This window comes from Coturnix japonica, chromosome 11, assembly GCF_054131305.1.
Source record: "Coturnix japonica strain WE chromosome 11, WE-NBRP24, whole genome shotgun sequence".
In the NCBI taxonomy this organism is placed as follows: domain Eukaryota; kingdom Metazoa; phylum Chordata; class Aves; order Galliformes; family Phasianidae; genus Coturnix; species Coturnix japonica.
The window spans coordinates 1,703,200-1,730,912 of record NC_140673.1 but is presented as its reverse complement, the minus strand read 5'-3'; the positions used below and the strand labels follow the sequence as shown (position 1 = coordinate 1,730,912).

The 27,713-nt window shown below is 39.3% G+C and overlaps 1 protein-coding gene across 3 annotated transcripts in view; it reads right to left on the bottom strand.

Annotated features, from left to right (window-relative positions):
• HMCN1 (hemicentin 1) overlaps nt 1-27,713 on the bottom strand; it is a 184,835-nt gene that overhangs the window by 106,578 nt on the left and 50,544 nt on the right. For all 3 annotated transcript variants that reach the window (XM_085510830.1, XM_085510827.1, XM_085510829.1), the window contains 15 exons: nt 23,592-23,712; nt 22,845-23,108; nt 22,524-22,668; nt 18,627-18,748; nt 13,041-13,316; nt 10,927-11,068; nt 10,175-10,302; nt 9,488-9,601; nt 8,594-8,752; nt 7,641-7,835; nt 6,882-6,980; nt 5,406-5,533; nt 3,816-3,960; nt 2,307-2,419; nt 385-544 (listed from right to left, as the gene is read on the bottom strand). In XM_085510830.1, the coding sequence (XP_085366956.1) occupies nt 385-544; nt 2,307-2,419; nt 3,816-3,960; nt 5,406-5,533; nt 6,882-6,980; nt 7,641-7,835; nt 8,594-8,752; nt 9,488-9,601; nt 10,175-10,302; nt 10,927-11,068; nt 13,041-13,316; nt 18,627-18,748; nt 22,524-22,668; nt 22,845-22,914 (1,996 nt within the window). In that variant the 5' untranslated portion in view covers nt 22,915-23,108; nt 23,592-23,712. The remainder of the gene's footprint in view (nt 1-384; nt 545-2,306; nt 2,420-3,815; nt 3,961-5,405; nt 5,534-6,881; nt 6,981-7,640; nt 7,836-8,593; nt 8,753-9,487; nt 9,602-10,174; nt 10,303-10,926; nt 11,069-13,040; nt 13,317-18,626; nt 18,749-22,523; nt 22,669-22,844; nt 23,109-23,591; nt 23,713-27,713) is intronic.

Genomic DNA, 27,713 nt, shown 5'->3' with positions numbered 1-27,713 from the left:
TTTTTGTGTGTGTGTGTGTGTGTGTGAAGTATATAAAATTACAGTCCTGTTTTTAAAGACATGTCTGCAATAGATTTGCTGCCATAAATCACTGTAATGCCAACATTCTACACCTAGTTAGCTCACACATTGATTGATGCCTCCTTACAACACTACAAATACCAACAAGCCTGCACTATCTGCCTAAAAAGCGGGACAGCAATTAATATACGCAGTTCATGCATATGTTGACATCTGTACCGTATAGGCAGTTTGCAACCAGTAGCCGAAATATATATTATATATTATACTATAGCACCAATAACTGAAAGTCATAAAACCCTTGCTAAGCACACAAATCATCTCAACATCAAAATGATACTATATATTTTAGCTCATATATACCATATACGGTCAGCTGGACTTTCCTTGTAGCGTAACCAGCAGCATTTGTTGCAGTACACACATATTCCCCAGTCTCTTCACCCTCTGGCGAAACTACATAGAGACTCCCATCAGAACCTGCAGAAAATTTCCCATTGCTGGGAAGAATTATTTCTCCTTTCTGTAGAAAGAAAGAGAAAAAGTCCACAGTTCTTGGATCTCCAAAAATACAGCAAAATGCAAATAACTAACTCAATAACAGCTGAATTTTGTGGAATGAAAACATTTAAACTCTTAAAGGAATATTAAAGTTATTAGTGTCTGGTTTTTGCTATCAGTATTCCACATAATAACATCATGTAAAGCATGGATACTTTTATCGAATGTGCAGTTCACAGAAGACGACGACATATCCCAAAGAACATCACGGTCAGGGATAAGTCACAGGACCAGGACGCTATATAATCTCATTCCCAGGCTGGAGTTTTTTCTCTCTCGGACTTCTCGGAGAGTGGGAAGCGCTCCAGCCGTGTCGCCTAGAGTTCACAGTAGGCCTCTCGGTTTTCAGAGACTCTGTCTCTCTGTTTCGTTCAATTTATTAGCCTCAATTATATTATATTGTGTTATCTTGTATTCTGATATCATATTTAGTAAAATAAGTTTTTCCTCCTTAGATTGCCACTGTTTTTATCCCATTTCCCTTTTCACCCTGCTTTCTGGGCCCCGGGGGCCCTACGGGGTGGCTCCCCCCTGTCACGGGCATAGGTAACTCTAGGTAACCCGTGTTTCCTAACATCCAACCTAAACTTACCTTGGCGCAACTTGAGGCCATTTCCCCTCATCCTGTCACTTATCACCAGTGAGAAGAGACCTGTCCCACTCTTACTGTAAGCACCTTTCAGACACTGGAAGAGACCAACAAGGTCTCCCCCTCAGCCTCCTTTTCCCCAGACTAAGCAGCCCCAGCTCCCTCAGCCTCTCCTCATAGGGCTGATTTTCCAAGCCCTTCACAAGCCTTGTTGCCCTTCTTTGGACCTGCTCCAGTACTTCCATGTCCTTTCTGTACTGAGGTGCCCAAACCTGAACACAGTACTCGAGGTGAGGCCTCACCAATGCTGAGTACAGGGGCAGGATGACTTCCCTAGTGCTGCTCACCACACCATTCCTGATACAAGCCAGGATGCCATTGGCCCTCTTGGCCACCTGGGCACACTGCTGGCTCATATTCAGCTGATTGTCCATCAACACACCAAGGTCCCTTTCCACCAGGCAGCTTTCCAGCCACACATTCTTTCAAAGGAAGATGTTCATAAGGTCTCAGTCAATTACATCAGCACAACTTCTGACACAACAGTGCCTTCACAGCAATGTCATGCAAGCTGCAGCACATCTTGAATAACTATTATTACCAGAAATTATGCTAAAAAAAAACAAACCTCAACTAACCATCTCAGCCTGATTTTCAGATGGTCTCAAAAAAGTTGAGGTCCTCCTCAGTGGACCTACTGTCAATGACACGACTGAAAAGTGACAGACAGCTAACCCCCCAATTCCATTATTAGAGACACATACCTCTATGAAAAAAAAAAAAAAAAGTCATTTTAAAGCAATCCTAAACAAAAATTAACTTTCAGGCTGTGGTAGGTTGTCTAATCCAAAATTACCAACTCTTAACAGGAATACTAAGAATTTCCGAAGTACTGAAAATGATAAAGTCACAACAATAATTATATAAGCCCTTCCATAGAAGAGAAAGAAGAGAACCTTGATGTATAGCTAGACCATAGCCAGAAAGCACAGAAACAAAAGCAGACCAATAAACAGATATCTCCAGATCCCTCATAACAGAAGTGTTTGGTTGCACCTCCTGTCGAGTTTTAGGACAGGTAAAAGATGTCTTCAGTTCATCATCCATCATGAACAGCTCAAAGATGAGACATTACCTTAGACCAAGTAATAGATGGCTTAGGAACTCCACTTGCTTTACATGGCAGTGTTACTGGGATTCCTTCAATGGTGCTGAAAATCTGCTGTCCATGCTGAATAATGGGCAGAACTGAAAATTAATGCAAATATTAAAAACTTGTAAAAGACATATTTCAAACCACAGTACAGCTCATTCAATAAAACTCTCATACTCAACTACTGCTTCAGACAGATTACAAAAATTGGCAAATTTTCAGCCTGTTATCTCAACTTCCAAATCAGAACTGACCTGCCACCTTCTGCCTCCAGTCTTTTGACAAAATAAGTACCTGTTCATAATGAATGTCAAGGAAGGATTTGCCACACTACTAACTGGTGACATTTTAGGCTTAATTCCTAAAACAAGCCATTTTATACTGCATCTTTCATTAGGATGGGCTTGGGATTTTTGGTGCTGAATCAACTTCTAGCAATGGACAACATCCTTTAAACAGTGAAGGTTTAAAAATGAAGATTGAATTCCTCTCCAAGAACATTTCATTTCTGTAATAAATGCTACAAAGTTGAGCTAGCTGCAGTGATGGCATCTGAAGGGATTGGGCAGTTAGATGAACTTTATAAAACCAGTAGATCACAACACAAAAGCAATAACAGGAGGCGACAAGAAAGCCCCTCCTTCACCAAGCTGGAATTCAACAGAAAGAAGGAGGTCAGACTTAAGTTTGTAATAGCAAGAACTAGATCTTTCAAAAAAACATAAAAATATATTCCTTTCCGTTCCCCAGTTCTGAAAAATTCCAGAAACTAATGTTCATATGGAAGACCCTTATCAGACACTGAATGTTTCTCTGGCTAACATAAACATTAACAAAAAACAGGTGTTAACATAAAATATTGTTCCAGCATCTTCAGTTCATCTTAAATTAAATCTCCCGTTATTAATTCAACACATGAGAAACTTCCAGGCTGTAAACCATGAAGTAGCTAGGAGCCCACACACAGTTAATACAAGTATCCACAGCTGAAATACAGATGGGTAACCAGAGGCCTTATACCTGCCTTAGTGTAATTTCTGATATGGTTAAGAAAAAAAAAAAAAATTGCCAAGCTCACAATTTATTTTAATTGCAATTCTCCTACGAGTTGTCCTTCTTTGTATTACTTACTAAATGCCTCCAACACTGCCCGACACAATTTTCTTGCAAATTCTTGCTTACATCTGTTTTGTTAATAAACCTCAAGTCTGCACAGTCTAATCTTTACAGATAATTCAAAATGAGGAATTTTTATGACCACAAAATGATGTTATTTTTGTTCCAATTTAAAAACATTCTCAATTCTTCGGTTCCATCCTGTGAAGTGGGCCTATTTCCCACAATATTACTTTTCAAAGTAACATCAGAATAAAGAGAAAATTTTAGAAATTAATACAACTGTCATGTGAAAGCTCCAGTGAGATTTCCTGTTAGTAAGACACACACACTCTTCTTGCAGCCAGCACTAAGTACCAAGACAGTGCTCCTTACCATACACATTAACAGTAGTGGTTTTGTTGTTTGTCCCAGCAACGTTACTGGCCTTGCAGGTATAATCACCTCCATCCTGCAGCCGAACTCTTTCAAGATGCAGGCTCCCATCACTTCGAACATTAATGTAAGGGTTGGGAACCAGCTGCCAAAAGAGTAATGGTTTTAATAAGAAAATACACACTTGATAGTCTTCATTTTGGTATGTGCAGCTTTACTCTTTTTACTCGTTCACACTAAAAGAAAATTCTATGTTCCTGGAGAATTTTACTAAAGCTTTTCCTACTTTCCACCTTTCATAAAAGTTAACTTTAAATAATACTTTGGTAGCACCTCATATATCATGCTGGAGTGGAATTAATGTCTATAGTGGCAACTCTGCTCTGCTACAGCACATATCCAACACACAGGGTACCTTATAATTGTGCACTAAAGCAAGAACAAACCTAGCTGAATTATTCTATTGCACTTTGTATTTGTTATTCCAGCAACCACTTGACGTCACAGATTGACTCTCACGATTGCAACTACTTGTTTCTCTTCCATAAACAGATTACTTTCATTGTTGTTGCCAGAAACTTCTAGAAAGTCTTGGTATAACCATCACAAAAGAGATCAGCTCCAAAGCATACCATGCTGTATAGACTTGTGTTATTCTTTAACGTACTGCCAACAGAAACATTTAAAAATTATCCACTGCAAAAAATAACAAAGTTGTATCTTTCACCAAAAAAAACAGTATTTCTTTTTTTAAATTGTACACCCTCTAACAATACTAAAAATTCATAGCAATCTTTACCAATCAGCTAGAATAGTTCAGCAACAAAGACTGGCTTTATAGAAACACTGTCTTATAAAAAGCGGGTGAGGGAGCTGGGATTGTTTAGTCTGAAGAAAAGGAAGCTCCGAGAAGACCTTAACACATTATAACTACTCAAAAGGAAGCCATGCTGAAGTTGGGGTCAGCCTCTTCTCCTGTGTAACTAGCAATAGGATGAGAGGGAATGGGCTCAAGTTGCACCAGGGGAGGTTCAGGTTGGCTATTAGGAAGAATTTCTCTAAGAATGGTCAGGCACTGGCACAGGCTGCCCAGGGAGATGGCTGAATCTCCATCCCTGGAGGTGCTCAAGAAATGTTTCGATGTACAAAGGGACATTAGTGGGGAGATACTGATGGTAGGAGAATGGTTGGACTGAATGAGCTTGGAGGTATTTTCCAACACTTCAGATTTTATGATTCAAACACTAATAAACTGTCATTTCTCAAGGTGATTGGCTGAATGAAAGCAGCTGCAGAAACTCATAAGCAGCTTCTCTCTTGCAGATACAGCCACCTGGCTTCTCCCGGGCAGGCAGTAGCTCTTCCACTGAGTGGTGTTGGTCAGTTGTGAAGTCACTGCAGTGCCACTGGATCCTTGTTTTCAGTGAACAAGTCCAATTTCATGATAGACCTCTATTTGTAAACATGAAATCTATCCCTAAATTTGAATATCAATCTCTGGAAATTAAATCAATGTGTTACCACAGCTTAAAAACATCTGCTGTTGATCTTCTATACCAACAAATCTTGTAAGAAAGAAAACAATCTTACCACCATACTGTTCTTAATCCACTTCCGGTCTGGAATGGGGTTTCCAGCAAGCAGAATGCATGGCAAAGTGAGTTGCTGCCCCTCAATGACATTGGCTGTGGCTGGGCTCATTCCAATCAGAGGTGAAACTTGACGGGGAGGGAGTGGGGGGGAAATAGGGGGAGGGAGGAAAGAGAAGTAATTAGGATTTTTAAATACATATTTTATATATACTTAAATATATATACATACACATTATATATGTGTGTGTGTGTGTAAGGATGTGAATTTTTACTGTTAGTCCTGTCAAGTAATATTACTTGCAGCAGTATCAGACAAAAGTCTGCTTATGCAAGGTACTACGAGAATAGAGAGCAGGAAATATTTTCTACAATGAAAACCATACGATTTACAGAGGGGGAAAAGAAAAAAAAAAAAAAAAAAAAGAAGGAAAAAAAACACAGTAGTCAACAAAAAGCATGACAGCAGTAACACAGGTATCTAAGGGCAAAACATACAGGGTAAGGCTCTGCTATCTGAAATGTCAGTGATGCAGAAGGGAAAAAAAAAAGACACAGAAGATTGAGTAGAACAGGAATGAAAAGTTGGAGTAATACATGTACAATAATTCTATGATTAAGTAACAGCAGCAAAGAAAAGACATTATCCGTCTGAAACTGGATCCAGTCCAGCACTGGACTGAAAACTCATGTTTGCATGGATACCAAATTGATATATTTCCTTACTTGGGGGAAAATATTGAAGAGGCTTTTAAATAGGTAAAAACTTCTTTATGAAACACTATCAGCATTACAGATTTCACCATGTGTTTTAAGTTAACCAATGTTTTTTTAGATGGCAGACAGAACCATTCTTATCCTCCCACAAATTCATTCATTCCACAGCATTATTTTTCCTTGTATTGCCAATTGCCCAAGATAATAAACAACTCCTTAAAAGCACAGTTATTGTCAAAGCAGGATGTTTAGTGTCCTCTTCGTTCACTAAGATTTATTCCCAGCTGTAGCAATGCATTGCCATAAGCAAGTTCACTGTTACTTTTTTTTTTTTTTTTTTAATTACATGGTAGAAAATCATTAGGATTCATCATGACAGTGATTTTTCATTCCTTAATCAATTTGCTAAGCAATAAGAAAGAGAGCAATGAATACATCATTTTTAAGGTCCATGTTAGAGTATAGATGGAACTTTTCTAAGCTATTAAGAAGACGTTATAATGTGAAAATTTCAATGAACTCAGTGACAATATCCAATGCAAGTATCTTCTGATTTATTTTGTGGTGCTGACTACATTTGTGTAAGCATTACTACAGATACACAGCTATATCCCTGTGTACATACGTAACAAATTCACATCCTATTCATCATAAAAAAAAAAAAACAACCACTCACTGTTACCTAATTCAGCATATCCCATGCATGGAAATGCTGTCCATCTTCCCTTTCCCTGGTACCATTGACATTAACCATACTCACCCAGTCCAGTTACTGTGATTGTGGCTGGCTGTGACTGAATCCTTCCAAACTGGTTTTCAGCTTCACAGACATAAGTTCCTTCATCACTAACCCACAAATCTACAAAAGGAAAAAAAAAAAAACAAAACAACCACCTTTTATATTTATATTTATTCTTTTATTTTGATTTTTAAGATCATTTCTTTCCCACTCTCAGAAAGGATGGAAACAATGACTGAGTACTTGTTTGAAAAGGTGTGATACATACAATACTTCTCAGCACTTTATATATTGCATATACTTTAATACAGTATACACTACTGTGCATAAATGATACCTAGCATTTACACATCCACACATGCATATACTCCAGAATGCTTCAGAGAATTGAAATTGCAGAGACACTAGCAGAATTCCTAGCTGTTGCCCAAATTAGGACTTGCTTAAAACAGTAAGTTTAAAAACATTTGAGAGAAAAAGAATAAAATAAAATTCACAGCTCTTCATTATTAACAGAGACCACAAAACACATTGTGTTTACAAAGTGTAATTATTTCAATGAATATCAGTGAAGCCAAAGACCAATCACAAGTGAATTCACAAACTCACAGGAAAACAATGCACATCAGCAGCAAGAAAACCAGTATCAGAAACATAATCTCTGATAAAATTTGTTGTTTTTTAAAAAGTTAACTATTTTACATAGTTGTATAATTTAAATGCATCGCATATGTTGCATTCCCCTCTACCACATTTTCTTTAATAATTTAGTCTACTTACTATTAATTGACAGTGCTCCTGTTCTGAGCTGACTGATGTAACTAACAGCAAGTGGTCTTGAGAAAAGGGAAGCACCATCCAGCCGCCTCCATTTAACCTTTGGTTCTGGGTAACCCTGAACATAGCATGGCAGCGTGATATTTGAGCCAACATCCACAGATTCATCACTGGGTTCTTGCGTAAAAATTGGGGGAGCTGGAAAAAGTATAGAAAAAAAATACATGAAGTCAGTACAGGGTTCCATCATGACAGTAGTGTTTTACTTACAATACTGACAACCTTCATTTACATCCTAGTACACATTATTGTTTTCCTAACAACAGATTCCCAATTCTAGCAACAGTACACAAAAGTAACCTAGCATGCTCTTCATGAATAGTAAGGAATTCAGAAATGGGCTAAACATCACCACAAAGTAAAAATGAAAAAAAGGAAGTTATAGCCATCTTTTTCAAAAGAACATGAGTGTTCAGGTGTTAAGATTCTACATTTCTCCTCTCCTTCAAACAGATTTGCCATTGGTTCAGAAAGTGTACATGTCTAACAGAAATACATATTTTAAGGGCCAGAGGCAGTTAGAAAGAAGCAGCAAAAAGGATAGGAAGGACTAAGTTACAGTAAATTTACATTGTAACACAAATGAAATACATTCGTTACGTGAGAACTATGTTAGGTTGAGGTTTCAACCATTTCCTCTTTCTCAGGCTCTCTCTTCCTCCTTGTAACTTTTGCTTTGCAAAAGGAATAAGAATGAAGGAATGTTGGGAATCCAAGTACTGTAAGGAAATTTAGCTCAGTGTACACTATCAAAAAGGTGTTCTAAGCACACAATTATTCAGACATGCATAAATGTATTTGTGAGAAAAGTTCAGATAAATAAGGCACTGTTGATCAGACATGGAAACACTGTATTAGAGCATTTACTGTTTAGTTGCAAACTACTTCCTACTTACAGCCAACATCTAGGGTTATCTGTCCAGAAGCTCTCCCTGCATCATTGGTAGCCACACAGGTATAATCACCAGCATCTAGCTCTTGTGTTTCCTGGATCTTCAAAAGACCCCGATGAGTATCAATAATGAGAAATGCTGATGCCCTCAACTCTAAATCACCTAAGTTTAGACAGAAAAAAGTAACTGAGATATAAAGAAGGTATTTATCAAAATTACTCTAACAAAACACTGTCCAAGTCTGAGATTAGTTTACAGCATGACTACTTGTTCAGCAGACAAGTATAGTCAGATGATCATTCAGCTCAGTGGGGAAAAATCATTACTGCATTAGATAAATTCAAATTTTATTTATATTCATTTTACAAGGGAAATACAAAGTTAAGTAGCTTTGGATAGATATCAGTGTAAGGACAGTATGCCAAGTTGTATTTCTCCTTCTCACATTAGAGGCTACTTATGGAAGCCACTTGTCTGCCAGACCCACGCCAAACTGGGAGCTATGCAAAACCTGGAAAACAACTCTGCTACCTCTCAAGTAGGAGCCAGGATACTGCTGAGTAATGTTCAGAATGTGTCCACATACAGAAAGATATTATGCAGCTTTTGTAGTATATAGCCTAACATGTTATGATAAAGCATTAAATATAGCTGAGTGTAAGAGAGACACAGTTTTTTCTTTCTAATTACTGTAAGGTAAGTTCATTCACTGAATTTAAATAGAAGTGAGATCTCATGTCCTGGATATTAAGTGCCCTATCTTCTAGATAAGAGAACTTCACAGGTCAGTCACTGTTTGAATACTACATAAAGCTTTTGAGAAAAATAAAATCACTTCAACATCATTGCTCTAAGCACTGCTGTTAAAGAAAATAAATCAAACACAAAGAAGTGCACCTTTAAACCATTTAACTTGAGGATGTGGGATTCCAGTTGTTTTACACTCCATAATAGTTGTGTCTCCAAGAGCAACCAGAATTTCATTTTGAACTACAGTCACTGTTGGGCCCTCTAAAAAGAAACAACAAGGAAAAAATGAATATGCACCCAAAATGCATACCATTTTTAAGATGCAAATGATAAAAGATCAATCTTCTGTTGCTATATATGACATATTTGCCATAAAAGTCAAACAGGCTAGAAAATCATGTAAGACATAAAAAAAAAAAGAGAAAAGTAGAGTTGGGAGTATCAGAATACATGAACCGTATGTAGAATATATGGGCATGTAAGGAAAGAATTGGAAGAGTCTGACTATTTAGAAAGTAAGAAGAGACTTTCTCTGCCTCTCCAACTGAAGACTGGTCATTAAGAATTTTGGTACTCTGCTGTTAATACACAACATAATGTCTAAACAGTTTGGACTAGGACTCCAGGGCTAAGTACACAACAGGAAGTTAGAAGAAAATTGTTCCTTCTCCAAGGGCCTACTCAGTTTCGCAAGCTTGCTCTACCATGTTTTGTTTTGCTTTTTTGGAGTTTCAGAAAAATTCTACAAATACGTTCTGCACAGTTCTACAGATTACCACTCTGAAGCTGGAATAGCTTGCTTTTTACTTTTACTTCATTACTTCTTTTGCTTACCAATATATGTAAGAATGGATATCTGTTTCTCTGTTCCAGCTGAGTTACTTGCCAAGCAACCATAAACTCCTGCATCTTTTGGAACTGCCTTTCTTATGATCAAGGTGCCTTCTGGGGTCAATCTATACCTAAGAATCCACAGGAGACCAACCAAAATGGTTAGTTAACGAAAACAGAAAAACCATTTCACACACTCCAACAGAATGACCAGATGATCTACAAATAGATACTGCTGTCTTTATCTCAAGTTAAGCAGTTATTATTAATTGTAGTAGTACTTCTGCAAGAGGATACCAACACATGTTGTAAAGAGCACTGAGTTTAATCTGATAGAAAACTTCTGAAGAAAGTAATCATAGTGTGCCCCGGTGGCGCAAGTGGTAGGAATGCCGCATTGCAACACCGGAGACCCTGGGTTCGAATCCCCCTGTGGCGCAAGTGGTAGAAGTGCCGCTCTGCTACACAGAGGCTCGAATCCCGGGGGGTTGGACTCGATGATCTCTAAGGTCCCTTCCAACCTGCACGAGACTATGATACTATGAGACTATGATGATAGTATTCCTATTTTATAGATAAGACAACCGAAATCATAGAGTTACAAAGACAAAAGTCAAGGTACTTTTTTTCCAAGCTCACATGCTCCTGTGAAAGAAAAAGAATATTTTGGCATTGTTCAAAACCTCTTACTCACACAGAAGGGGGAAATTAAAAAAAAAAAAAGAAAAAAGAGAAAGCAAAGCTATAATCCTTACCTGTTTGAACCAATAATAAACATTTCATTGTGTGTCCATACTAATGTTGGCTTTGGATAACCAGTTGCAGAACACCTGATTGACACTTCAGAGCCTTCTATAAAAGTTTGATCCTTAGGTGAAATGACAATCTTAGGTGGTTCTATTAAAAGAAATGAAAAATACAAATTAAAAAAATGTTTTGTAAGCACTCACACATTATAAATACCACTTTATTTCTGATAAAGGTGATGATCATTGTTCTCCTACAGCTGCTTCCGCTCAACTGAAATAATGAGCATTGATTTATGTCATGAATTATGTCATAAGGCCAAATACTGCACTAAAATACAATCAATCTCATAATAACATTTTTGTTAAAGTCTCTTCCACTTAGAGCATTATTCAAAGAGTTTCTATTCCCAGAAATAGCAATTCTCTCTCAGAACCTATTCACTTCTTTTTCTCTACCACAGAGTACCAGTTCCTCCACATAAAACATGCAAGCCTTTATAAAGAAGTTCAGGACTCAGGCTACGTGGGTCACATGAATTCTCATGCTAGCAGTTTGCTTTGCTCTGACACACATACACTGGGATCTCCCAAACGTGACCATTAGGTCCCCTCTCAGTCTTCTTTTCTCAAGGCTAAACAGACCCAGTTCACTCAGCCTTTCTTCACAGGGGAGTTGCTCCAGGCCCTTCACGATCTTTGTGGCCCTCTGCTGGACTCTTTCCAAGAGATCCCTACCTTCTTTGTACTGGGGAGCCCAGAACTGGACACAGTATTCCAGATGAGGCCTTACCAGGCAGAGTAGAGGGGGAGGATCACCTCCTTCGACCTGCTGGACACACTCTTTTTAATGCACCCCAGTATGCCATTGGCCTTTTTGGCTGCAAGGGCACACTGCTGGCTCATGGCCAACCTGTCGTCCACCAGGACGCCCAGGTCCCTCTCTGCAGAGCTCCTCTCCAGCAGATCATCCCCCAACCTGTACTGGTTGTACACCAAATCCAGCGTACAGAAGAGTAGAATATCTCAACATTTTTTTACATGTAAGATTTTACATGTAAAGTGGTAGTTTACACGTAAAGTAGTACATGCTTGGGAAGCAGAGACTGGCAAGCCTATCTCAACACACTGCTGACTTTAAGACCCTTGTGCTTTTGTAGGTCTAGTAAGTAACACACAGTAATTGCCTTGCACTGTAACTGCATAGGTGCAACTTATCTGCACTGTCCTCCATGATCACAGCAGAGACTTGAGTTGTCCTGCTGTGCATCTCACTGAATGTAAAAGCAAGTTTCCCAAGGAACACAAAAATAGTTTTAAAGCATACGAATCATGTACTAAAATGGTTAATTAAAAGCATGTACATATTTATTTGAATTATTTACACCATATTTTGTGTTTTAAGCTTCACAAATAATCGACATCTATTAGGATATCTGTTAGAAAGAAAAAGGAAGGTGAAAGCAACATTTATTCTCTTTTGATCCTAAATTCAGAAATCTGTGCTAGATCTGTCCCAGCGATAACAAATGGATTAATTACAAATTTCATGACATTCAGAATTACTTGTAATTATATCAAGCATGAATCTATCTCAATTTATTAATGACTACAGTTTTCATTCTTAAGAAAGAAGAAATCGCAACCTTTAAAGCTTTTTCTTCTTCTTCTTATCAAGTCACTCTTTACTCTTCAGCTGCCAAACACAGATCATTATTTTGAACACTGCTCCAGATCCTAAGTGTTGCATATTGGGTAGGTGGTGCCTGTGTGCACCTGGGGTGGAGTCAGGGAGGTCACAAGGGTCTGCCAGGGGCAGTCACCTGTACCACTATATAGGGTTTGTTGCGAGGCATTAAACTTGTACTTCCGGCATTACGTACTGTGTGTGAGTCCTGTCTGTTCCCCATGCGCAGAGGCACGGTACAGTCACTAGGCAGCCTTGATTTGTCACCAGATCGGGAGGTGACACACCAGTATTTTAAGTCAAGGAAGAGTTGCATCCCTTTCTACCAGTCTCTAACTGGTTTCATAAATAGACATAAAAAGCAAAAGTTACTACATGGGAAGCTCACAATAAAGCAAGTTAAAAACATGTCAGAGTACACTTGACATACTGTTACCTTGTACTGAAAGGAAGACAGACGCTGTGGTAGAGCCATCCTTGTTAGAAGCTATGCAGTCGTACTTGCCAGCATCTGTGAACTGTACTGCTTTCACCTCTAAAGATAGGTTGCTCATCACTCTCATCCGTAGGGGCTCCTGGTGCCTCACATCCCTACCATTTCTCTGCCAGGTAAGATTGTAACGCACGGTGCTTACAACCAAGCAGGTCAGGATGGCTCCTTCCCTAAGGATAGCTGTGACATTGTTAGGAACCTGAATCAGAGGTGGAGGCTCTGCATAAAAAGAACAGAATAAAGAAGAAAATAAAGAGAGAAGATTTAGGAACTTCTGAATAATTTGTGGACTCTCAATAAGTAACTTCAAGCATACCACAGAATAAAAAAAATTGTAATACTGTTTTAATATTGAGTTTCGTATTGTATCACTGAAGCTATAAAACAGAGAACCCAGGTCAGTTTCCTCATTCCCCAATACTAAGTTATCTGACAGATGACAAGAACACACAAGATTTACGTGGAAGAACTATGATACAGAATCATAGAACCATTCAGGTTGGAAAGATCACTAAGATCATCTACTGCAACCATCAACCCTTGCTTGTGACCACTCTAGATCACATCACCCAGAGCAACATCTACCTGCTTCTTTAAAACCTCCAGGGATGGTGACTCCACCATTTCCATGAGCAGCCTGTTCTAACCCTAACCTCACCACTCTTTCAGAGAGCTTTCTTAATAACCAACATGAATTTCCCTTGGTGCAACTTAAAGCCATTCCCTCTAGTCCTATCACTGGTTAACTAAACAAAAGAGACAAGCCCCCACCTCACCACAAACTCCTCTCAGGTAGTTGTAGAGTGTCTCCTCCAAACTTCCTTTTTCCAGACTCAACAATCCCAGTTCCCTGAGTCATTCTCCATAAGACTTGTGCTCCAGACCCCTCACCAGCATTGCTGCCCTTCTCTGGATATGCTCCAGGGCCTCAGTGTCTTGTAGCAGAGGGCCCAAAACTGAGCACAGCACTTGAAGTGCAGCCTCACCAGTGCCAGTTTCAGGAGTACAATCACTTCCCTAGTCGTGCTGACTACGCTATTTCTGATAAAAGCCAGGATGCCGCTGGCCTTCATGGCTACCAGAGCACACTGCTATGTTCAGCCAGCTGCCAACTAACATCCCCAGATCCTTTTCCTCTGCACAGTCTTCCAGTCACTCTGCCACAAGCCTGTAGCGATGCACAAGGATTTTTTAATTGAAATGCAGGACCTGACACTTGATCTTATTGAAGCTCATCTCCACTGGTCCAGCCCAGCAATCCAGGCTGTCCAGATCCCTTCATAGGGCCTTCCTACCCTTAGGCAGATCAGCACTTCCTTCCAGCTTGGTGTCATCTGGAAACTTAATGAGGGTGCACTCAATCCCCTCATCCAAAACATCAGTAAGGGTATAAAACAGGATGGGCCCCAATATCCACTCCTAGGGAACATCACTAGTGACTTGTCACCAGCTGGATTTAACTCCATTCACCACCACTCTCTGAGCCAGGATCAAATATTACATGTATGAGAGAGGATATAGTACTGCTCTTCAACCTAGTACTGCAACAGGATAAGCCAACATGAGATTGCAGCTCCACAGAAGACGACAGCAGCAGGTGTCTAAGTCTGACCTGTGACTGAAGTGCAACCACAAAAGATGGAATTCAAGTTACACTTTAGTTGTGGTTTTGTTTTTTTTTGAACAGGTGTGCATACTAGAGAGGGAAAATAAAAACGTTGCTAGCATGGTCTTGTAATGGAGACAATGAATTCCTGTCATCAGCAGCTGCAAGAATCACCATTATGTTCACTAACCAGCTTCAGGGAAGGGGCATAAGGTGGACAGAGGAATAGTGTTAGTATTTCAGGGATATTTAAGTGTCTCACACCTGCGACCATTCAGCAGTATGTGCTCTCAGTAGTGAGCTCCAGCCCCTACCAGCAGCAGGAGCAACCTGGCTGCTATGCATGACACAAGGCTCACACAACAGCTCTGGAATTTAGCTTTGAAACCATAGAGGTTAAAAATAGGAGCTGTTGTCTTGATCCTGCTTGAGATATCACTCATAAAGGAGGAAAAAACCACTTCAATGCTATACAATGCATACATTCCATACATATTTATGGAATGCATGAGGGGTAACACTGTAAAAGTTAGATATATTATATGTATAAATTCTATTTGTTTTCTTTTTTTTCCCAAACTAATTCTTGCAAAGAAAAATTTGCAGTGAATAATGTTCTGATGGAGATGCTTTAATGGAAATGAGACAGCTGTAAGAGCAAGACAAGCCTTTATCAGTAAAAGCAAAAAATGAATTATCCTAAGTAAAGCAAGCCTAAGAGAAAAGAAAACATATTTAATAAGGGTGAAAGTTGCTCCTCAGCTCAGAGCCAACACTAACTTTTCCTCACTGAAGTCTCCTGTGGGGTCTCAAGCGAGGTCCACAAGCCTTCAGCTATCTCACTGCATACCAACAAATCCCTCATACACTGCACGTCTGGGTGTGCAGCTCTGCTTCCCAAGCATACAGTCCCTAGCAGCCATGTTCTTATTACCAATACAGTGTACGTTAACAAATGCAGAGGAGAGCAGCTTGAGGTTTGCTTATTAGAAATGGAGTTTCACTCTTGCACTGTAGGGGCTTGAGGGGGTTTTGGGGAAGAAAAGACAAGTCTTAAATGTTTCCCACAGGAATATCCACAAGTACACTACTGAAAGAAACTCAGAAAAATAAGAGAAAAACAGACTAAAATCCTTAATCTTTTGGATGTCAGTCCACATCTTTTAGCACACAACAGTCTCTTACAACAATGCTGAGCACTGCAGTCCCCTGGTCAAGCTCTTAAGCAAGGTGCTGTGACCGCTGGGAATTTAGTTTATGTGCCTGCACAAGCTAACAAGCCGTTTGACATTTTTAAGATTTAACACTGATGAGAAAGACAAATTCAAGTGTTGACACAGTTCCTTTCACCCAGCAGCTGGCAAAATGATAATCTGTGATGCCAGCTGGGCAAACTAAGGAAACTTGAGAAGGTTGTCTCCATAAAGAAGTTTCAGGTAATTTTCTTTCAATTCTTTGCATATAAGGCTTTCAAAAGTATCTCCCTCACATTACTCCTCTGATAGTCAAGAGAGCTAATTGCTCATATTTGCATTGTGTCACTTGCAAATGGATTTCACAGTGCTTTGTAAATAAGATGATGCCACAATTTCCCCCACTTATTCTCCCTTGATTCTGAAGTGCTACCAGTGTCACAAGATAAAAGTTAGGATTCCTTTTCATTCAGTTCCCTCTGTAAGGAAGAGAATAGCTGAAAACCCTGACCAAGAATCCTAATGCACAGTTTCTGAGCCAGAACATAACAGCTGCCTGTACTCTAAAATATGGGTTGAAACAAGAAAATGACAATATCCTGCTCAGTAGAAGAATTCTGTCAGATAATTAATGAACTAGCACTCAGCCAGGACTCAAATAAGTACTGATGTTACTGTTCTGTTCTACTTGAGTACTTCGTGTGACTAAAACAATGTTCCTCTTCTCAGATCTACCTCCCAGTGTAAGAGAGCTATTTCTCTGCACTTTCCCTTACATAGAATCAGTGATGTCAGGCTGGGTATTTTCCCCATGTTGTCATTCTGTGTTTCTGGAAAAAAAACAAGGTGAAGGGATATGCAAGTCACTGCCTTCAGCTACTGAAAGGGCTGTTTTAGTGAAAACAATCTGAGTCTTCTTGGAGCACTGAAGACAAGCATCCATGGTTGTAATATTCGACATGGGAAACTACAGCTAGACTGTTACTTGTTTTCCTAGTGGGAGCAATTAACTACTGAAAAGGCTGACCACAGAGCTTGAGAAATCTGTGTCCTTGGCAACATCCACTGTTTGACTAGACAAGAACCTGGCAAATGTGATCAAGCATGGAAGCCAGCTCTGGTACAAGCTGTGAGTAAAGCAGTTAATGTGCAAGGTCTCTCCAACCCAAATGGTTTTGTGGTTCTGCAACTCCGGATAGCTAGCCTCAATTAGCTAATGCAGGAGAAAAAAAAAGACAGTCTCCATTTCAAACACCTACAGAAAAGCTTAGGGCTGAATTCAAGCTGCTGTTATGAGTTATAACTAGTTTCACTGCCACTAGGGCTCTGTTCCAGTGTCTTATCTACTCAAGCACAATAATTTACCCTTCCACGTAGAATCATAAAATGGTTTCAGTTGGAAGGAATCCTTAAAGGGCATCTAGTTCAACTTCCCTGCAATGAACACGAACATCCAGAGCTAGATCAGGTTGCACAGAGCCTGGTCCAGGTCTCTCCAGGGACAGGGCATTCACCACCTCTCTGGGCAACCTGTTCCAGTATGTTACCACTCTCACTGTAGAAGGCTTTTTTCTTATAACCAACCTAAATTCTCCCTTCCTAAAGTCTGAAACCATTTCACCTTGTACTATTCACAACAGACCCTGCTGAAGAGTCTGTCCCCTTCTTTCTCACAGCTTTCCTTTAGATACTGAAGGGCTGCTCTCAGGTCCTTCTCTTCTCCAGGCTGAAAAGCACCATCTCTCTCAGCCTGTCCTCACAGAGATGGTGTTTCATCCCTTGGATTACTTTTGTGACCTTCCTCTGGATGCACCCAAACAGGTCCATGTCTCTCCTGTGCTGAGGACTCCACATCTGGATGCAGTACTCCAGGTGAGGTCTCACCAGCACAGAGGGGCAGGACCATCTTCCAACACATACTGGCCATGCTTCTTTTGACATGGCCAGGATACAGTTGGTTTCCTGGGCTGTAAGTGCTGCTGGCTCATGCCCAGCTTCCTATCCACCAATACTCCCCATTCTTATTAGGCAAGTCTGTACTTCATCCTTACACCTCCCAGCTTGTACTGAGAGTGGGGGTTATCATGACTTAAGTGAAAGACCTTGCACTTGAATTTTTTTGAACCTCTTGGCCCAAAGAATCTCTCTGGATGGCATCCTGTCCCTCAGGCATCCCTCGGCATCATCTACAAACTTACTGAAGGTGCACTTGATCCCACTGTCAGTGTCACTGATTATGATGTTAAAGATATCTGTTCCAATACTGACCCCTGAGCAACACCACTGGTCACTAATCTCCATCTGGACATCAAGCTAGTAAAACCGCCACTCTCTGGGTACAATCTCACAACCGGTTTCTTGTCCATCCAACAGACCAGTGATCAAATCCACATCTTTCCAGTTTAGAAAGAAGGATGTTATGGGGGACCATGTCAAAGGCCTTACTGAAGTCCAGATAGATAACATCAGCAGCCCTACCTTCACCCATTAACTTAATTATGCCATCATAAAAGGTCAAACAAGCAAAAATTGTTGCTACAAAGCAAATCTCATGTTAATACTCAAAATCGGTTTCAACAAATTTGTGTACATGACCAGGAAAAGAACATGCTTCCATCTCAAAGTATTTTAAATAATATCTTTTTATTGGCACCAAGTGCTATTTCTCTCTGATAAACATTCCAGCACAAGAAATTATCACGTTTAGATACAGAATGAACTAGTACCTACCTGATACATCCAGAAAAGTCTGCGCACGTCCAGTTCCTGCAGCGCTGGTTGCAATACATTCATAGAAACCTTCATCAGACAAGGAGACTTGGTTGATATCCCAACTCATACTTGATGATTCTCTGGAGAAAGAAAAAATTAAACTTCCTGAGGGAATCAAGAGGTATGTGAACATGGTTTCCTGACCGCAGGGATGGGTTTTCACACTAAGAGAAAAAATGGATCCTATACTGAATTAAACTAGATCTAGCTTTATGGATTTTACTTAAAGATAAATATTAGCATCATATGCTTTTTAGAAGTATTAAGAAACCAAGTTTTTGCTGAAGATGTTTAGCTGAAACATTCTAAGAAGCCTTTAATTTACGTCAACAGTTGCCAAAGTAAGGTACTATTTGCAGTCATACCTTCTTGCTGTATTCTCTACTCAAGATGCTGTTTTTCTCTAAAACCCACGAGCTTCAACGTAGAACTAGTATGCAGTACCACACTTGTGTCTCTTACTAGCCAGACTTTCAGGTACAGATATGAGCCTCACAAAAAGAGCACTGTCCTCTAACAAATAAAATCAAGTCTCCCCTCTCTGTCTGCAAACACACTATTAGGTTCACAGAAGGAGAGGGTAGCATCTACCCTACCTGCTTGCAGGTGACTACATCCAGTCAGCTTTTTCTGCCTTTCAATCTGCAGGGTGTACCTCCACCTCAAACAGCTGAAATTTAGCAGTGAAGTATCCATACAAAGATACATTAACTTCAGAGGTAAAGCTGGGACAGCAGAAGTTGTGACAGGCTCAAACAGCACCAACTCAGTTTTCTGCCTACCCACACAAAAGTAAACCAAGCAACAACTATAAAGACAGAAGCAATGGATCTAAGAATAAAAAACAAACAGTAAAGTACAGAATAAATGTGGACAAAATTATAAAACATGAATCCTGAGAAACATACAGAATTTTTCTTCCCATAAACTGTGCAGGGGCAAGCTGATAGGTAATAGTATTATGTATTTGTCATACATAATGTTAAAGTCAAGAAAAAAAAAATACGAACAAGTAAAGTCAGCAAATGCTCTTAAAGCTTCTTAAGATTCAAACCTACTTTTTGTATAAAAACATTCGCAGAGACATAGATGATGACACAAATGAACTAAACAGTGGTTCAGCTGCTGTGTCCCAGAGCTCCCTGTGGCCAGTTGCTATGGTTTACAAACAAAACCAATGGCCATAAGAATATCTAACATAGCTTTAGCAAGAATTTCCACACCATGGTAAAACAGCAAGTTAATGATTCCTTCATTCAAACAAGATGGAGGCAAAGTGATATATCAACTCACAAAAAATATAGAAAGGAAGAGAAAGCAACTTCAAATATAATTGAGAGCTGAATGCTGTAGCAGACATCCCAATCTGTGGGTTACAATACAAATGAAAATAGCGGTGATTTTAGGTGGCTTCCGGTACATACTCATACTTCATAATGATTCTAGATAATCTAACATATTATACATCAAGACACTTAGTAGACAAACTGGAATGGTAGCATTGCCAGAACTGAAGAATAAAATAGTACTTCATCCAAGTAAAAAGTGAGAAACTTCTCTTCTTTGTGAAAAGTATGTCAGAAGTGAGATTATGTGATCCAGTCCTTTATTATTCCTAACTTTTGCTGTATACGAAATGTAGAACATAGGAGTCTTAAGAATGGAAGCATAAAAGTGAATATGCCCAGAGTGGAAATCACTGAGATTTCCTGAGAAACATAGACCTGTGGTAGTCTACAACCACCTAAACAGCAGCAATGAATAGCACACATCTCAAGGCACCTGATGCGCACCCAGGCAGTTACTATACACAACTGTTTTCAGCAGGTCTTACTGTGAAAAATCAGCACCTTCTGCAGCGTCATGTCATTTATTTATACCAATAGTTTGCCAATGCATTTACTCCACTTGTGCCAGTACACACAATTTCCTGACCAAGTTGCTTAGCTACTCTGTTCAGAAAACACTAGCACAATCCCTTAGCCAAGTTCTAAGGACCAAATCACATCCTGATTATCAAGTTCCTGTGAAAAGCACTGACAGGGAGCAGAGCACTTAATCATGTTGTGACTAACCTTAGCTCCTTCCCATCAGAAGCCATCCCATGCTGTCCAATATCTCCTACCCAGGAAGCAAGGAGCAGCAGCAAGCTAGGGCTCACACAAATGAGCTACAGCCCAAGAAGCTTTCTCCTGTCCCACTAGTGCCTAGCTAATGCACATAGCTAGGCAGAATACATTTCATCTGGCTTACCAAACCAAACATCAGCCTTGATTAATAACCACAACAACTAGCAGACTCAGAATGATTTTCACACACTACCTTTCTTGTCAGAGTTTTGCTTATTAGTTTTGCTCGCTTTGCGGAGTCATGTCATTTATATCACAGGACGGATTTTGAAGATATTAGCACTCATTTCTCACTGACTTCCCACGTTTTGTCCTTGAGGACGAAAAGCTGGATGCAAGCCAGCAGTGTGTGCTTGCAACCAGAAAGGCGAGCTGTATCCTGGACTGCATCAGCAAGGCAGGGAAGGAACTGTCCCCTTCTGCTCTGCCCTGGTGAGACTCTATCTGTAGTACTGTGAACAGGCCTGAGGCACCAGCACAAGAAAGATGCAGAGCTGTTTGAGTGGGTCCAGAGGAGGGCCACTAAGATGAAGAGGGCTGAAGCACCTCTCCCATGAAGAAAGACTGAGAGAGTTGGGCTTGTTTAGCTTGGAGAAGGGAAGACAACAGGGAGGCCTCATTGTGGCTTTCCAGTACCTGAAGGGAGCATGTGAACAGCAGGAGGACCAACTTTTTACAATCTGATACTGACAGGACAAGGGGGAAATGGTTTTAAACTAAAAAAGGAAGAAAAAAAATAGGTTTAATTTTATGAAGAAATGATTTACATAGAGAGCGGTAAGGCACTGTCACAGGCTGCCCAGAGATGTTGGGCACACCTTAACCCTGGAAGCCTTAAAAGCCAGATTGGATGGGGCCCTGGGCAGCCTCATCTAGTGGGAGGCAACCAGCTCATAGCAGAGGTATTGGAAGACAATTTGTAAGGTCCCTTCCATCCTAAGCCTGTGATTCAGTGCATAAGGTGCTATTTACTGGACTTAGTCTCCTAAATCAGACTGCAACAGGACACAGAAATCTAAGAAAAGCAAAGCTTTAAAAATTCTAGAGAAATTTCACTTTTTTTTTTACCCAAGATATTGCTCATTCAAGTTAGCACTTGTAATTGAAGCAGACAGCACTTCCAGAAACTGTATTTTTAAAAGTCTGTTAATTTCAAAAAAAACCCTTAACTTTCAATCATTCTAATGGTACTTTCACACAGACAACTGTCATAGTAGAACTACAATATTCAACTTATCAACTATTTACTTTTTGAAATATGTAGTGGAACATTTTAGCAAAAAATGATGCCTTGTCACCAAACCAAACCAACCTCAGTGGAGAGCAATACTACAACAACTCTAGTAAACTGGACAGAGGCCATTCAGAACCTCACTACCAGTAAAATACAGGTAAGCCTAGAGAAATTGTACTCATTCTGTTTATTAGGGTACTAGATATGTGTAAAGCAGGGAGTAGAAGTGTGTAGTTTGACAACTAAGAATGCAAAGAAGTAAAAACCACCATCACAGTAACAATAGTAATAATAATGATCTGTAACATTTTGTACTGCTGACAATGTACAGGAAAGCTTCAGAATTTATCTGTTTTGGCCTCAATCCACATAATTCAGCATCCCTAATGAAATGCTATAGAAATAACAGGATGTCAAGTATATAACTGTAAAGAGAAATCACAGGATACAAATAAGAAGTAAAATAGGATAGGGAAAAAAGTCACTACTTACTTGAATAACTGATCCACTCCTAGTTTTACTCCATTTTTAATAAAGTGTTGAGTAAAAGGTATAAGACTTTCTACATGGCACGGAACAGACCCTGGCTGTAAGTAATATCCTGGAGTCTTGTTGGGCATTGTAACTTTTGGAGCACCTAAGGAAAGTAAACATTTCCAAACAGATTATTAACAGTTATTAGCATGCCTCATCTTTTCATTAAAAGAAAATTCAACTTTTGATTAAGCCATATTTAATAGCAAATAAAACTATTTTGTCCTTCACAACTCAGATAATACACAATTAGATTCAATTCAAGTTAACATCTCTTACCAGGAGTAATACTAGAAAATGAAACGCTTGAAACTCTCTGAAAAAGATAACCATCCTTGTCGTAGCCCATTATTTTAAGAAAAAAAGCTTCATCTGGCGGAATAAAGTCAGAAATGTTCCATAGTCCATATGGCTTTCGGTCAGGATAGTATTTCACAGGCAAGGTCTTAATAGGTTCCCCTGAAATACTCAGAAGCTCAAGACGGTCTATTCTGGCAGGAAGAAGGATCCCTGTGGTATTTAGCAGCACAAAGGTAGGAATCCCTAGAGAAACAGAAATATACTATTTCAAGTGTTTAAAAAAACAAATTCCAATAAATTCTATGTAGAATTGCTCATCATCCCAAGAATGCACCATCCAGTTTTAACATTTACTTACAAAGTAGCTGGAAAATAAGCTGCCCTAGAATGTCCTTTGCTTATTAGCTGTCAGGAGACACTGCACTGGTTAGAGCTTAAATTACTATTTTCCAGCAGGTGTTCCTGAAATAGCAGACTCTGCATTAACTGCTCTCCATGGCCCAAGGCTTTCTCTTAGGCTCCAAAACTATCAAAAGCAAACTTCAAGGTATTTCATAGCAAAAACTACAGAATATGCGTGACAATATTATTTTGTTTTTTAAAACGGCTAACAGTATTAGCCTCAAATTTATCCAAGTTCACTAGAAAGATCATCCTACTTTATTTATGGTTCCTCATACTCCCAAAAGCTGTTATTGCTTAGCACAGAATAAAACAAATATAAACCTTTCACTGGTCTGCTGGATGTTTTCTTGAAGTCTAATGTTGGCTTCTTGGAAAACCCAGCTCGAAATTCAATAGTGCTGAGACCCGTGATCCGAACAGAGTGCCTTCCACTGCTTGATGTCTGAAAAGGCAACAGTTGAAGTTTCTGAACCACACACTGAGGTCAGTACAAAGAATTCATAGGAGGCTTATGTCAAGAATTACATTAAAAAGGCATTTAATAATGCTCTACTTTTGGACACTCAAGCCAATAACTGCAGGACCTGCAAAAAGAGCCAGCTGATTTTGTCTTTGGTAACCCACAACACAAACACAAAACACCAACAATTACTTTAACACACCACTGACAGTAACCAAATAACATTTCTGGAAATTTAGATTATGACTTTTGTGAAGTGTAATGCAAAACAGGAAATGAAACAGATGTCATTGGAAAAAAATCAGTGTGTGTTTTCTGCTGGCCATTAACATAAATAATTTATTTCCAGTGCTACAATAATATATTTTACCATTTTATTTATTAGTAAGCTCAATTTTTAGAACATATGCATAACTAATTTTATCTGTGAGTTATATGCAGACGTCATAGATATTGCACATTCCAAAGAGCAGCCTCAATCAATGCAGCATGTTAGAAGCACTCCCCTCTTTCCCAGCTAGGGTCTTAGTCACAGAGCTGAGGATACAGAAGTAGCTCTAGTAACATTATCAGGACTTACCTATCATGAGAGCATTACCTAATAAAGCCTTAAAATGCATAATTCCTTTAGTCAGCAAGCCTCTCCAACACAGCTGCATGACTATTAAATTAAGCCGTTGTTTTTCATAACTAACTGCCAGGGGAGAGCTGTTTAGACACCGACAAATTGCTGTCTATCTGCTTAAAACCACCTGTTTGCTCCTATTTGTTTAGCCTTTCACCTCAGAAAATCATTAATAAAGCCATTTATATAAACCAGCTGCTAAGAATATAAATGTTTCAAAGTGTCAAGCAACTTGTGTTGTCAGGCATTAATTGGCAGTTAAAATTCCATTAGATAAATTCAGTGACAAAATTCTTTTCACACTCTTGTGCATCTGTATTAGGAATTTACAGCACAATTACATTTCTCACAAGGTTTTTCCTAAATTTTTAGTCACACCTTTAATATCATAGAGCAAACAAACAAACAAAAAAGAACAGTGACTAAAGCTAAGTATATGATCCACAAAAAAGCAACATATGGGGAAATTACTTACCTTTATAAATTATTCAGACTTTGGGACACTTGAAGTTTTAGGGCTAGAACAACCTTAAAAAAAATGTTATCACTAAACAATAAATGTGCCTAGGAGCTCTCAGTGCTGTGCAAACACCTAATGACAAACTTTATCCCAAAGGACTACCTCCCGGTAAGTACTTTTCTAATATCTTTTCAGTATTATCAAGGAACGGTAGAATTATGTTATTGTTTCTCCCAGACTGGATGGCCAAAATAAGATCAAACAGATGGATGTGCTTCCAGCACAGTGCAGAAAGCAAACATTTATGTCAAATGAATCAGAAAAAATAAAAATAAAAATATTTATTATCTTGCAATCAGCACAAAATGAAGTTTTCCAAAATGTATAGATCTAGAAGCAAATGCTTGAAAAGAACACTGGTTTTGGTTAAAAACAAGCAAACTTACTAACAACCAAAAAACAAAACAAAACAAAATAGCAAAAACCTCTTATTTTAAAACAGTTTACAGTGGAAAGAAAAACAAGCTAAACTAATAAATAGATTTTTAACTGCAACGTTATATTTATATACTTATATTTACAGTGATAGAGATATGCAGCTGAACTGAGATTTAAATTACATCCCCACTGAGCAGAAATTATGCACTGATTTGACATTATGCTCCTTCGAATCAGCTACTACAGGACTGTCTTCCCCCCCATAACTCTTCCCAGCCACACGAACAGTAACTTAATCTTATAAGATTCTGTAGCAATGCTCAGCTGAGAAAGTGAGAAAGTCATGTGCTAATCGTTAACAACAGGCTCCATCAACAGCTGACAGCTGCTCATTATTCACTCTCCTTCCCAGACTCACCAGCATCACCTACTTGCCTTCCCAACCAAATACCTGGTGGGCAAGCCCTTTAAGGAGTAATTTGGAGCAACTGCTTATTGAGGAACATCTCATGGTAAATCAGCTGTAGAGCCAGGAGATCAGGTGATTCACAGCTAGCTCCAGGGTCCAGGAAGTACACAAATACAGCAGGTTCATCTCTCTGAAGATACAATACCCTCTACGATGCAAATGCTTTTTGCATGGGGAAGAGCCACAAGCTCACCTTCTGCCATACCTCTGTGAAAGGACTAATGTTAATGTACAAGCCAAGAGCACTACAGAAGACCAACTGGGAGGAAACCACTGTTACAGAAGACAAATATGGGCACAACTTTGATGTTTTCATGACTGAAGTACCTGCAGCCAGCTGCAGAAAGCAACTGGATTTTACTCTGTGTTTTCTGTTACTTGAGCCTGTGATTTAAGAGCTTCGCTGCCCACTAAAAGATCACCAACATTTGTTTGTGGGCTTAGATGCAAACTTTATGGATTGAAAGTTCTGTGGTTAATTCAGTAACAGCTAATACCAGTTCAGTTCAGTGTGACTTGTTATCATAATTTTAAAAAAAAAGACATTTTGTACATCAACATAAGCTGCCTATACAAACCTAACCGAAGACCTGCTTTGCTCATAAAAGATAAAGTAATAAAAAATAATTCAATTATATTCAAGATTTTGTTTTGTCTTTTAATTGAAAAAATGTTGGAGACAGCATTAGGCTGAGCTACGAAACAACAAAAAACTCCTTACTACAGTAGCAGCCTGATCTTTGGCCAGGACTGGTCTGCACCTAGTAGCATACTGGCCTGCTTCCAACTGAGCCACTTGGCAGTCTGCACCATGCTCAGTGTCAGCCTTGGTTTTATGAAAGCTTATCGGCTCTTGCTCAGTAAGTCTTTAAAGGTGTCATCCTCCTCTCAGCAATTCCTGCAATTCAGAAGTTCGGGCAGCATCATGCAGAAACAGATGTCATTCTGCTTTGCTCAATGCATATCTAAAAAGGTCTCAGCACAGTGGTAGCCAAGCAGGATCAGAGAACAGCATTTGCTTTCTCTGCATTCTGCTTCTCCTAGTTGCAGGGCAAACTGAGCTTGCCCTGAACCTATTCGCTGCCCTGCCATTTTGTGCTCTTCTAGCTCCAGGTCAGCAACAGTATCAGCGGTTTCCCACACTGTTTTATGTGGATTGTTTGTTAGCTAACACATTTCAAAAGTTTGAAAGATATCCGCATCTAGCCATGAAAACAAAACTGGGGCCAGTGCTTAATTTTGAAGATTTGAAGATCGTGCTGTAGATAAGGAAGTTGGAACATATTATTTGCATTTGGTGCAATAACATTTTGAACAGATAACAAATGAATTATAAAAGCAAATGAATATAAACACTTCCTAAAGTCTAGCCAAGTCTTAAACCTCACCTGCTAGTTTACATTATATTGAGAGTACGCTTGTTCTCCATATCTCCTAGTACAGTTGCAGTTAAGTGACTTTTGTCCTAGTTGACTTCAGCTTAAATAAGATATGCTGAATCTCAATTCATCTAAATCTCTGCTAAATTAGGGGTTAAGGCTATTTTACCAGTTTACTTTCTGTTACGGACTTACAGAATCACTGTAGGGGCTGAAGGGGTCCTCCAGAGATCCAAGCCCAGCCTGCTGCAAAGCAGACCCCCTACAGTAGGCTGCACCAGTCAGCATCCAGGCAGGTCTGCAATATCTCCAGAGAAGGAGAATCCACAAATCTCCCTGAGCAGCCTGTTCCAGTTCTCTGTTACTCTCACTGTGAAGAAGCTCCATACTAGTGTGGAACTTCCTGTGCTCCAGTTTGTAGCCATTTCCCCTTGTCCTGTACTCACAGATTGCTGAAAAGATAGTGGCCATGTCCCTTCGACTCCCACATTTAAGATACTTATAAGCATTAATTAAACCTATTTTATACACAGGTGTATCTGTAAAAGGTCAATATAAAAAATGTCTATTTATTTTTCATCTATAAAAAAGTAAATACTTCAACTATATGAG